The following is a 13,894-nucleotide window of genomic DNA, read 5'->3' as shown; positions in this document are numbered from 1 at the left end:
AGTTTGCCAACAACCCTTATATTACAAAGATATGCTATCTCTTTAATGATGTTCTGACTATCCCTATATATCTTGTCAAATACTCTATGGTTTTTTTCATTTCATATACTATACAATGTTTCAGCAAATACCAATTGCATGAGCTGGCCTTCAACAGATTTCTTCTTTGCTTCTCCACAAACTAGGAAACTAGCTGAGCCTACGTCTTTATTTGCACCTGAATTTGTAACCAAGTGAAGACTTCTTTCCATAGTCCAATGGTGACAATACATTCACAGAATAGATGGGCACGAGACTCTAGATGTAGTTTACAGAAAACACACGTTGGTTCCACATTAATATTCCATTTGATCAACCTGTCGGTTGTCAGCATTCTTTCCTGTATGATCAACCACATGGAAAATACTACTTTAGGTCTAGCTAGATTCTTGAACATGATTGTTTTCTACTCGACTTTTCCTAATGATCCAAGCTGTTGCAAGTACAAATGTTTGATCATACTGCATTTGCCTTTATCTCCCTGCAGTTGTGGAGTTGGACCAGCAACAATCAAGATCTTTTGAACCATCCAACTTGCTTGTTTAGCCACTTTGATATTAGTTATAGGTTTCCCCTTTATATGATACATATGGACCCATTTGACCCATAACCTGCCTGCTTTTGTTGTTAAGTCCCATTATACTTTGAGAATGACTGCTTTATTCCAACTTTTGAGGTTCAGTATGTTTAGCCCACCAACACTCTTGGATTGACAGACTCTCTCCCAGGATATCAAGGCACGCTTGGTACTGACATTAGTACATGGCCACATGAAGCTTCTACAATATGCTTCAATGAGTTTGATCACCTTGGAGGGTATCAGAAACATTTGAGACCAGTAAGATTGTACTCCAAACAATACAAATCTAATAAGTTGTACTCTTCCAGCGTATGACAGTTTTCTTGCAGTCCGGGATGATATTTTGGTTACTATTTTGTCAATCGGAGGCTGCCATTGTGTCACCTTCATCTTTTGGTAGTAAGAGATACTCCCAAGTACCTAAATGGTAGCTCCCCTTTCACATAACCAAGTTGCTGAAGTATAAGTTCTTGTTCTGCTTTGTCCACTCTACCAAAATATACTGAACTTTTGTTTAGATTAGCTTTTAGCCCAGATGATGTGGAGAACTGATCTAAACATTGCTTCAACATTGCCACAGATTGGTTATCTCCCCGAGCAAACAATAGTTGATCATCAGTAAAACTCAAATGGGTAATGCCTAGTTTCTTGCACTTTGGATGAAAGTGGAAGTGCTTATTATTCTTCAGGTCTGTGAGAAGCCTACTTAGATATTCCATGGATAAAAGCAAACAAGAATGTGGACACAGGGTCACCCTGCCTGAGGCCTTTAGCAGCAGGAAAAGGCTCTGCTAACTCTCCATTTATCAAGATAGAATAGCTCACACTATGGATACATGATGATATCCATTGGCTGAATTTATGAGGGAAACCCAGCCCCTCCATGATTTGTATCACAAAGCTCCATTCTACACAGTCGTAAGCCTTTTGCAGATCTACCTTGATCATACATCTAGGTGAAATATGTTTCCTTGAGTAGGCCTTAATCAGCTCATGTGCTAGGATGATATTGTCAGCTCATTTTCTTCCTGGGATGAAACCAGCCTGAGCTCCATCAATCAAGAACCCTGTTACTTTCTGTAGTCTTGATGCTAAGATATTGGAGATGATCTTATACAATATAGAATAGCATGATATAGGTATGTAGTCCTTGATGTTAGTAGGGTTGGTGATCTTAGGCAATAGAGTAACTGTCGTATAGTTAATGGCCTTAGGCATCACATCTGTAGCAAAGAACTCAGATATTGCTTCATATATATTTTCCTTAATAACCGTCCATGCTTTCTTGAAGAAGACAACATTATACCCGTCGATGCGTGAGGCTTTGTCATTACCAGTAGCATGCAAACATTCATCTACTTCTTGCTTAGATATATCTTTAACAAGTTCCATTGCTTGTTGATGATTCAGTTGAGGGCCATTCTTCAGAATTTGCATGTTAATAACAAGTAGAGTTGTAGCTACAGTTCCTATAAGGGACTTATAGAAATCAACAATCTCTCTCTTGATACTCTTAGGGTCTGTCAGAACTGCACCATTTAGTGTTGTTAGTATTGTTATGTTTTTCCTGCTTGCTCTGTCTTTTATCATTGCAAAGAAATATTTATTGTTTCCATCTCCAATATTAATCTAGTGAGCTCTTTATTTTTGTTGCAGTATCTTCTCTTCAATGAGTGACTATTTCTCTAATCAAAATCTGGCCTCTTTCTCTATCATCCTTAGCTGATCCGAGTAGCCTCTATTCATTTCTTGTTGACATTAAATCAAGTCTGTCCTTGCTTGATCTATTGTCTCTGTTATATTCTTGAAGTCTCCGGTATTTAAGTTCTTAAATTCAGGCTTCATAGCTTTCAGCATGTACAAGATAGTAGCTAACTTGCACGACTGTTAAGCACCATGCCATCCTTCATTAACAATTATCTGGAATTCTTCATGTTCAGCCCAAACATTTAGAAACCTGAAAGGAACTTTTATGTTATTGTTTCTTCTCTAAAACTTTAGTGTGAGTGGTAAGTGATCTGAGATAAATGGATCCCCAATTTCAACTGTTAGGTGACCAAGGTTCATTATCCAATTATCATTCCCCAATGCTCTGTCTATCCGGCTAATTACCATGTCTTCTCCCATTTGCCCATTTGTCCAGGTAAAAAACTCCCATCTCCAAGGGATTTTAGAAATCATTGTATCTAAACAAAAGTTTGCAAAATCCTGAATATCTACTTGTGTTACTGCAATCTTTGACATTCTATCTTGAGTAGAGATAATAACATTAAAATCCCCCCAAAATAGCTGTTAGACCTCTGCCACTTTGAGCTTGATTTGACAACGAGAGCGTTGTCATGAGGCAGCAAGAGTGTTGCAAGGATAAGGTGCACGAGTAGCACCAAGGCAAAAAGGGAAACGTGCAAGTGATAGCCAAGGCTTTGACGGAACCGAGGCAGCTTGGCAAGGGATTGACAATGAGTAGCAGGCTGAGGGTGGCACTTGATCATGACAAAGGCATCAAGGCATGAGGAAGTGATGCCAAGGCAAGGCAAAAACGAAGTGGCAAAGGCAGGCTAAAGTGCAATGGAAGGCAGTGCACATGATAGACTTGTCATGGAATTGGGGCGCGGCAAAGGGCCATGTTCGTGGGCAATGGCATAGGCTAAATGTGGCCACAATGCAGCTGAATACAAGGCATCAACGCCTGATCCAAGCCAAGGCTCGAAAATGGGAAGCAAGCTTCAGATTGAAAGTGCTGACAGATGGGAGTTAGCACATTTTTGGCCATGTTTCCATTATTTTAGCATGATCTTTATATGTTCCTAGTAGTTGGGGGATGTCAACTTCACCAGGCTAAAATAGTGGACTGTGTGGGACAAGTGTCTAAGCCTAAGTGCGACAAGTGTAAGGCAAAGGGGTTGTTTCATGTATTATAAATGGACAACATCCTTATGCTTGGGGGAGATGTGAAAAATGTGTAAGAGTGCACATTGAGATTTAGGAAAGAGTCCTAAGTCTGTTTTCAAGAGTGAAAACGCCTAAGGCCAAGAGTGATCTTTTGTACATGACTGTACTTTGAGTTGAGTTTCTTTGTACGCTCGAGTTAAATACAAAGTTGGGAAAAGAGTTTCCTGTTTATTGTACCTTGTGTTCTTCTATTTCTCTGTTGCCTTTACAATATTTTGTTGCCTATAGCATTTCTAAACTTAGTACTTTGAAAAGCTGCCTAAAATAATGTTAAGTCCAAAGTTGTTATAATTTTGGCTAAGTGTTGTATGAAGGCTGAAGTCAAGCGCGGGACTTGGCTGCTGTGCAAGCTGGGTTTTGGCAGACTAAAAATGTACCTGCTACAACTGGTATTAGAGAGGAGTAGGTTCGTGATAGAGACACGACGGGCAGTGGCAGATTTCGTGATCTTGTTTGAGAACATGACCGGTGGTAACAACGAACAACGGGAAAGGCTAACGAAACTAGAGGCATTGGTGGGAAATGTTCCTGAAGGTGAAGAAATTCAGACTCTCGTGACAAGGCAAGCCTACTTTGAGGAAGAATTGGCAAGGCTAAGTCAAGAGAATGCAGATATGAAAACTGAGATAGTGGTGCTGAGATTTGTTGTGGGCGAGGATGCTCCTCAATGTGGTGATGATCGTATCAAGGTAAAAATTCCTGAACCTAAGGCATTTGGTGGTTCAAGGAGTGCACATGAATTGGAGAATTTTCTTTGGGATATGGAGCAGTACTTTCATGCTATTCGTGTGCAAGACGAGATGGAGAAATTAACCTTGACTAGCATGTATTTGAGTGGAGATGCTAAGTTATGGTGGCGCACTCGTGTGGTTGAAGATGAATGTTTGGGCAGACCAAAGATTGAGTCATGGGAGCGGCTTAAAAAGGAACTGAAGACTCAGTTCCTTCCCAGCAATACGTCTTGGATTGCTAGGGACAAACTGAAAAAAGTTGAGGAAAACCAGATCAGTTAGAGCATATGTCAAAGAATTCACTTATTTGATGTTGAACATCAACAATATGTTGGAAGAAGACAACTTGCATAATTTCATGAGCGGGCTGCAACAATGGGCACAATTGGAGTTGTGAAGGCAGAATATTCAAAACCTCGCAAGTGTTGTGGCTGCGGTTGATGCATTGGATGATTTTAACTTGAGTGATGAGACTTCTGCTTCAAAGTCTAACGACGGAAAGAAAGACAACGCAAAGGAGCGAAAGAAATGTGAAAACAACAATGCTAATGAAGATAAAAGGAAGGGAAGACAAGAGGCTGGAACTTCAAAGAGCAAGGAGAAGGGCAACAAATTCAGTGGCTGTTTCATTTGTGATGGGCCACATCGAGCAAGGGACTGCCTGAAGAAAGCAGTGTTAAATGTTATGACTGTCGCGGACAAGAGGGCTGCATTAGAGGCAATGGCTAGCGATAAGCAAGTGGCCGCAGTGAATGCAATTATGGCTGAAGAGAAGGGAGGCCAAGGGGCGCTGCTTATCAACCCCTTAGGACTCATAAATTGAGCTAACCTCGACGAGGACGTCGAGTTTCAAAGGGTGTGGGTCGTTTGTTAGACCTCCGCCACTTTGAGCTTGACTTGACAACAAGAGTGTTGTCATGAGCTAGCAAGAGTGTCGCAAGTCTAAGGTGCACGAGTAGCACCAAGACAAAAAGGAAACGAGCAAGTGATGGACAAGGCTTTGACGGAAGCGAGACAGCTGGCAAGGGCTTGACAATGAGTTGTGGGCTGAGGGTGACACTTGATCATGTCAAAGGCATAAGGCAGTAATGCCAAGGCAAGGCAAAAATGAAGTGGCAAAGGCAGGCTAAAGTGCAACGGAAGGCAGTGCGCGGGACAGACTTGTCATGGTATTGGGGCGCGACAAAGGGCTATGTTCGTGGGCAATGGCATGGGCTAAATGTGGCCACAATGCAGCTGAATACAAGGCATTGGCTCCTGATCCAAGCCAAGGCTCGAAAATGGATATCAAGCTTCAGATTGACTAAGTCAAGAGCGGTTACGGCACATGCTGTGCAATTGGCTTTGCTTAAAATGCTGGCAGGTGGGAGTTAACACGTTTTTGGCCATGTTTCAATTATTTTAGCATGATCTTTACATGTTCCTAGTAGTTGAGGGATGTCAACTACACTAGGCTAAAATAGTGGGCTGTGTGGAACAAGTGTCTAAGCCTAATTGCGACAAGTGTAAGGCAAATGGGTTGTTTCATGTGTTATAAATGGACAACATCCTTATGCTTGGGGGTGATGTGAAAAACGTGTAAGAGTGCACATTGAGAGTTAGGAAATAATCCTAAGTCTGTTTTCAAGATTGAAAATGCCTAAGGTCAAGAGTGATCTTTTGTACACGGCTGTACTTTGAGTTGAGTTTCTTTGTATGCTCGAGTTAAATACAAAGTTGGAAAAAGAGTTTCCTGTATATTGTGCCTTGTATTCTTCTATTTCTCTGTTGCCTTTACTATATTTCATTGCCTATAACATTTCTAAACTTACTACGTTGAAAAGCTGCCTAAAATAATCTAAGTCCAAAGTTGCTGTAATTTTGGCTGAGTGTTGTGTGAAGGCTGAAGTCAAGCGTGGGACTTGGCTGCTGTGCAGGCTGGTTTTCGGCGGACTGAAAACATGCCTGTGACAATAGCCATGGTTGATTTATAGTTTATGAAAGGTTTTTGAGCTTTTACCACATCTCCTTTCGCATCTCTAAGTTGTTATAACCATATAGCACAGTCATCGCACAACTGACATTAGAGGTACTCATGGTACAATGAATAAATTGACTATAAATACACAATTAATTAATTGTAAGGTAAATTGTTAACCATTATATTTTAGGGAAAAATCCTTTTGGCCACACCGTTTTTGGCCAGATTGACCCAAAATGGGGTCATCTAGGTAATTTTACGCCCCAATTAGGGTTTCAGGCGTATTTCTATACCGATAATACCATTTCAGTTAATTTTGAATATTCTCTCCCACCATTTAATATTTGTCTTCTTAATGCATGGAAGATCTCAAAGGTTCAAACCCTATTTCCCATAAAGCTTTTTTTATTTTATTTTTTTCACATATTTTCAGCCTTTTTTTTGTAGTATACATCCATATAATTCGAAATAGTTCATCTATATACATGTATTTGATTGTGCAATTCGTATATTTTTAGTATTTGATTGTGTATTTCGTATATTTTTTAGTATAATAAGGTCTTCAAAGCCCTACTATTTAAACAAACCTACACTACAACATTATGTATATATAGCTACAAATTCTTAGCTACATGTATGAAAATCGTGGCTAATAAATAACAATAGCCACAAAAATTAAAATTCTGTGGCTATTTAAAATTTCATAAAAATATTTAGCTACAAAATAAAATTGGCAAAGGTAATTTATCAATTTTGCTATATTTGCTAACTGTCGTGGCAATAATTACTGTCACGACCCCAAATACCCGGTCGTGATGGCGCCTATGACATTACTAGGCAAGCCAACCCAAACAAAAATCACAACCCTTTTCTCTTATAAAACCATTTTCTAACACGGGTTAAATCTTAATTTCCATAAAAAATGTATAAAACAACTAAAAATGTGCGGAATTCAATAAAATAGTAAACCAACACAGACCAAACATCTGGTGTGACGAGTCTGGAGCCTCTAAATATACAACCGACTGTCTAATACATCATAAATCTAAAATTCAGAAAAGAACAAGATAGGAAGGAGGAAAGCAGGGCTGCGGACGCCTTGCAGCTACCTTGCAGTCTCCGGCAAACTCTGATAATGTTGAGGACCCTCACTCTGCCGCTCGGGCACCTGGATCTGCACACAAGGTGCAGGGAGTAACGTGAGTACGCCAACTCAAGAAATAACTAAAGTAAATAAGGTCTGAAAGCAGTGACGCAGTTAAAATCATATAAAGGAGTAAACAACAGAATAACAGATCAAACTCCACAGTTTAAAAACCAGTCTCGTCATAAAATCTTCAGTTTCAATTGGAATATTTGAAATCATTTACTTAGCAATTTTTCAACAGAGGCTTATTTTAAAAGAAGAGTGAAATTAGTGAAAATATCATAAATGGGCCCTTCGGGCAAGGTATCACTCAGAATATGGCCTTTCGGGTAGCCTTTCAGTCACTCGTGACCCAACTCTCGTCACTCAGTACTCACTCTCAGCACTCAGGCTCAATAATATCTCATAATAGTAATAATCATAGTAACCGCTGCAGCGTGGAGCCCGATCCATAGTTTATAGTCGACTACGCTCACTGAGGGTGTACAAACTCCGGAGGGGCTCCTACAGCCCAAGCATTATATTGTTGCGGCGTGCAACCTAATCCAATATACATATCGCTGCGGCGTGCAGCCCGATCCATAATATATATATATATATATATATATATATATATATATATATATATATATATATATATATATATATATATATATATATCCTTACCATTAGGTCCTCAACCTCTCTCAGTCATTAACCTCACAGCCACTCGGGCATAACAGTAGAAATCAGGGAACTCAGTTCGAACAGTTCTGACATTTTAAGAAGTATAGTGATAAAATCAGTTTTAAACAATAAACAGGTAAAACATGACTGAGGATATGCTTTCAAACAAATAGAGTGAGGAAAACAGTAAAAATGCCCCTAAGGGTCTCAACAGGTCGGCACAAGGCCCCAAACATGGCATACAACCCATAATACAGTGTAAATGTCTAAAATACGGAATATTATAAGATTTCAAATCAATTATGCGGCTTGATAGTCGCTACGGGACGAACCAAATCACAATCCCTACCGGTGCATGCCCACACGCTCGTCACCTAGCATGTGCGTCACCACATTTATCAAAACAATTCGAAATACTGGGGTTTGTACCCTCAGTTCCAGATTTACAATGGTTACCTCAAACCGGGTGAATTACTACTCCGTGATGCCTTTACCTCTCGCCTCAGCCTCAACTCGTGCCGAATCTACCCAAAATCAGAATCATGACATTAGAATATGCTAAAGGATCGAAGCCCAGACGAAAATAATCAAATTACACCAAAAATCCCGAAATTGGCCAAACCCGACCCCCTGGCCCACGTCTCGAAACTCGATAAAAATCATATCAACAGAATCCTTATCCTCCCACGAGTTCATACATACTAAGAATACTAAAATCCGACCACAAATGGCCCCTCAAACCCTAGATTAAAGTCTCAAGTTTCCAAGCCCTAACTCCCCAATTTAGGCTTCAAATTCTCCAAATTTCATGTTTAATTAGGTAGAAATTACAATAGGATCGAGTATTAAGTCCAAAATTCTTACCTCCAACAAGTTCTCCTTGATTCCCTCTTCAATCTCTCCCAAAAAGCTTCAAAACCGAGTCAAAATTGTTGAACTTAGGCCAAAACTCGCAAAAATGGCCTTTTAAACATTTTGTCCAGCGATCAGAAGTCCTTCTTCACGAACGCGGTCAAAGCCTCGCGTTCACAAAGCACAAAGATTCCATTGACCAAAATTCTTCTACGTGACCGCGACCGCATCATCACGAACGTGATGCCTCAGCCTCACCAACCATCGCGAACGCGGTCAGGCATCTCGCGAACGCGATGCTTACCATTCCGACCCTTCGCGAACGCGGGACCCCCCTCATGAACGCGAAGAACAAAATGCCTGCAACAACTCAAACCAAAATCTGCAACTTTCCTTTAACTTAAAATTATCCGTTGAACCATCTGAAACTCACCCGAGGCCCTCGGGACCCCAACCAAACATGCCAACATATCCAATAACCTCATTCAAACTTGTTCCAACCTTCGGAACGCCCAAAACAACATCAAAACACCAAAATTACATCGGATTCAAGCCTAAGAATTCCAAAAACCTCTAAATTCCGCTTTTGATAAAAAACTCAGACAAACCACGTCCGAATGACCTAAAATTTTGCACACATATCCCAAATGACACAACGAAACTACTGCAGCTCTCAGAATTTTATTCCGACCCCTATATTAAAATCTCACCTATCAACCAGAAAACGCCAAAAATCCAATTTTGCCAATTCAAGCTTGAATCTACTCTGGACCTCCAAAACACATTTCGATCACGCTCCTAAGTCCCAAATCACCTCCCGAAGCTATCTGAACCACCGGAACTCATATTCGAGCCCTCTAACATATAAGTCAACATCCGGTTGACTTTTCCAACTTAAGCTTCCTCAAAAGAGACTAAGTGTCTCAAACCTTGCCAAAACCTCTCTGAACCCGAATCGATCAACCCGATGACATGAAATACAACTGAACAAAGCAATAAGAAGCAGAAATGGGGAAAACAGAGCGGTAACTCATAAGACGACTGGCCGGGTCGTTACAATTACACAAATAGCTACAAATTTATTGCTACAATAAAATTTTGTAGCTAATCGTATTTTCTTTGCCACACATTTGAAGTTACTATAGCAATAGCAGTTATATAGCCACAAAAACTTACTTCTGACAAAGTGTTATAGCTAAATAGATATTTTTGCCTCAAGTAATAAAAGCATATGGCAATAACTGGATTAATAGCTATAAATTTATTGTTACAACGATATTTTGTAGCTAATTGTGAGTTTTTGCCACACGTCTGAAATTACTATAGCAATATTAATCTTTTAGCCATAAAATATTACTAGAGACAAAGTGTTGTAGCGGAATAGGTATTTTTGCTTCAATTATGAAAATTTATGGCAAAAACTAACTTAATAGCTACAAAGTTATTGTGATATAATAAAATATTCTATCTAAATATAAATTTTTGTCACGTGTTTGAAGTTACTGCAACTATAACATGTTAGCTACAATAATGATTTGAAATAAATATTGAATATAAAAACTATTTTAAAATTCAAGTTATAAGAAACCGAGAACATCGTTGGCCTAATAGCTATAATTATTTGTTATGATAGATTGATATAACCGCGACAATCAAGATAGACAATGAACTTCCGTAGTTAGTTATAATTTTTGTCATGTGCTTGAAGTTACCATATCAATGTTATTTACCATAATAAATTAGTTGTTAAAAAAGTTCATAGCTAAAAAACATTTGCTTTGATTATAAAATCAAGAGTTTGTCCAAAAATCAGAGAAGTTTTATGAAAATAAATTTCAAATATAAAAAGTTAGATTTTTCCTAGAATGTAGAAAAGTTAGTAAGTGCATAAGATTGAAAATTTTATTAATTCTCGAATAACAAAGATTAAAATAAAAAAAATAATAGATTATGTGTACACTTATTTATGGCATCAATGCGTAACTTCTTGACTTGTTAAGCTCATACTTTATTCAATGTATATTAGGTCATTTATTATTTTAAATCAGAATTTAGCATAATTTATTATATTTAAGCACTTATTTTAAAATAAGTACTCATATAGAAGACTTTAATATGGTACTTAATTATTTTAAATAAATACTTAAAGCAATTTCATATATCTAAGCATTTATTTTTTAAATAAGTACTAATATTCATTTTAGAGTTTCAAAAACTAAGTTTTCCGATTATATAAACTTAATATTATAACATGGTTAATATTTAAGTCCATAACAAAAATAACTATATTGCCATTCTTACAAAATAAGTATACTCAAAGGTTTGAATTATACTTATAAAGAACGAATTGAATATATCTAATTCATGTGTAAGTAACTAATTATATAGAATTTATACAACTATAAGCTCGTATACATTACATTGTATATAGAATCAAGATGACAAAAAAGTGATATAAATTTAGTCCTTTACTAATCTAATAATTTATTAATTATCATAAAACTCATTATCTATCGAAACAATTGAGAGTTTAATATGGTTCTCATACTATATCATGTTTCCTCTCTTTTGTGACTATAAAGTTTTATTTTAAAAATAAGAATTTAATATGTTTGATATTAAAGTATATGACTCAACTAACTATTATATTATATTTTATATTAAGTAAATTATTACTTTTAAATTTTAATTTAATTTAACTAACTATGTGATCTACTTAGTTAATTTTAAGTATTTAATTATCTCACATTTAAATAAATATGTTTTTGTATGTAATTATATTGATAACTAATAATATTCAGTATAAATAACCATAAAAGCTATTGATGTTGTAATCCATTACAAATTTAATGACTATATATATATATATATATTAAAAATTAACAATTTAATACAATATAAATATGAGTATATGACAAAAATAACAATATCAAAAAAGTATTACTACATGTAAGTTGTAGTTATATTTTAAATAACTATGCAACTATAGTCATTTCTAAACTAGTATATATAATAAGTAGATATTGATAGCGACCATAAATTACATTTACTATGGTTCCACTAGTCATTGACACCAATCATTATATTTTGGGATATAATTAGAAATTTAATTATGAAATATAAATAATAAGTAGATATTGATGCTAGTTAAGTACATGTAACGACTCGATCGGTCGTTTTGAGCTTTTGCACTTTGCTCGCCAGTTCTCAGGCATGACTTTCCACGTGTGATGGATTATGACTTATGTAATTGGTTTTGGTTTTCAGGGTAATTAGAATAAATTTGGAAGAACAGTTCTCAGTTTGAAGCTTGAAATTTGAAATTTGAAATTTGAAAAGTTTTGACTTGTTGGTATATATCGGATCAGAATTTTTATGATTTGATTAGCTCCGTTAGGTGATTTGGGACTTACAAGCGTGATCGAAATGCATTTTGGAAGTCCGTGAAAGGTTTAGGCCTGCGTTGGCGAAATTGAGATTTCGGCATTTTGCAGTTGATAGGAGAGATTTTGATATAGAGGTCGGAATGGAATTCCGGAAGTTGCAATAGTTCTGTTGTGATATTTGGGATGTGTGTGCAAAATTTCAGGTCATTCGGACGAGGTTTGGTTGGGTTTTTGATCAAAAGTGGAATTCGGAAGATTTTTGGAATCCTAGACTTGAATTTGATGTGATTTTGGTGTTTTAATGTTGTTTTGAATGTTCCGAAGGTTGGGACGAGTTTGAATAAGGTCATGTGACTTGTTTGTATGTTTGGTTGAGGTCCTTGGGGGGCCTCGGAATGATTTCGGATAGTTCTCGGGAAGGTTGAACTTGAGAAATGCAGTTAATGTTGCTGCTTTTGTCATATCCGCACCTGTGGATTGGGGACCGCAGGTGCGAGCTCCGCAGGAGTGGAAGAAAAGCGCAAGTGCGAGAAGGACCGCAGGTGCGGCTTGATAACCGCATCTGCGATACCGCAGGAGCGGTGAGGCAACTGAAGATGCGAGGCCTGGTGACATAAGTGAAATCCGCAGAAGTGGATGTTTTTCCGCAGAAGCGGAAGCGCAGATGCACTTATGGAATCGCAAGTGCGAAAGTGCGGGGCAGAATGTATAAAAAGGCCCCTTCGCGAATTTCAGTCATTTGTTCATCATTTTTGTGCGATTTTGGAATTCCAAGCTGTGATTTCAAGAGGGAATCAAGTGTTGATAGAGAGGTAAGCTACTTGGGCTTTGTATCTTGTGTTTATGGTGATTATTTCATTGTTTAATCATGAAATTTGTGGGAACAATTAGAGCTTGAAATTGAAAAGTAAGATAGGGGATTTGAGGGGCCATTTGAAGTCCGATTTTGATGTTCTTAATATGTATAGACTAGTGGGAGGATGATGATTATATTGATGTGATTTTTGTCAGATTCCGAGACATGGGCCCTGGGGCCTGGTTTGAGCAATTTCGGGATTTTTGATGTAAATTGGATATTTTCGAGTGGGCTTTGTTCTCTTAGCATATTTTAATAATTATGTATTGATTGTGGCTAGATTTGGAGCATCCGGAGATCGATTCGTGAGGGCAAAGGCATCGCGGACTAGAGCTTGGACCGGATCGAGGTGAGTAATTATTGTAAATGATGTTCTGAGGGTATGAAACCCCAGATTGCACATCGTTGTACTATATTGAGGTGACACACACGCTAGATGACGAGCGTGGGGCTGTGCACTGTTGGGGATTGTGATGTAGTCTATCCCAAATGATTGTTTACTGCGTATTTGATTGAAAACTATTTGCTATTATCATGTTTTGGGCTGAATGCCATATTTGGGCCTCGTGCCAACTATGTGAACTCTTCGGGGATTTTTATTTATATTTCCTCACTGTTTTGACTTTAAACTTGTACTCAGTCATGCTATATTCTACTGTTTTCAAAACTCAGCCATGTTTACTCTGCTTTAACACTTGAAATGATATTTTAAATAATATTTTGGG

At 37.7% G+C, this 13,894-nt stretch overlaps 1 protein-coding gene across 1 annotated transcript; it reads right to left on the bottom strand.

Moving 5' to 3' along the window:
- Window positions 1–1,005: 1,005 nt before the first annotated feature.
- Window positions 1,006–1,338, bottom strand: LOC138869096 (uncharacterized). The gene has a single exon (XM_070146689.1). It carries the CDS (start codon window positions 1,336–1,338, stop codon window positions 1,006–1,008), a length of 333 nt encoding a protein of 110 aa, XP_070002790.1.
- Window positions 1,339–13,894: the final 12,556 nt, after the last annotated feature.

Source organism: Nicotiana sylvestris, chromosome 1, assembly GCF_000393655.2.
Source record: "Nicotiana sylvestris chromosome 1, ASM39365v2, whole genome shotgun sequence".
Taxonomy (NCBI): Eukaryota; Viridiplantae; Streptophyta; class Magnoliopsida; order Solanales; family Solanaceae; genus Nicotiana; species Nicotiana sylvestris.
Note: the sequence above shows the minus strand (reverse complement) of the source record. Positions and strands in the feature narration are given on the sequence as shown.

Bases quoted from the DNA above. Each gene is read 5' to 3' on its own strand.
- LOC138869096 (XM_070146689.1), bottom strand. From the start codon at position 1,338: ATGGAATATCTAAGTAGGCTTCTCACAGACCTGAAGAATAATAAGCAC.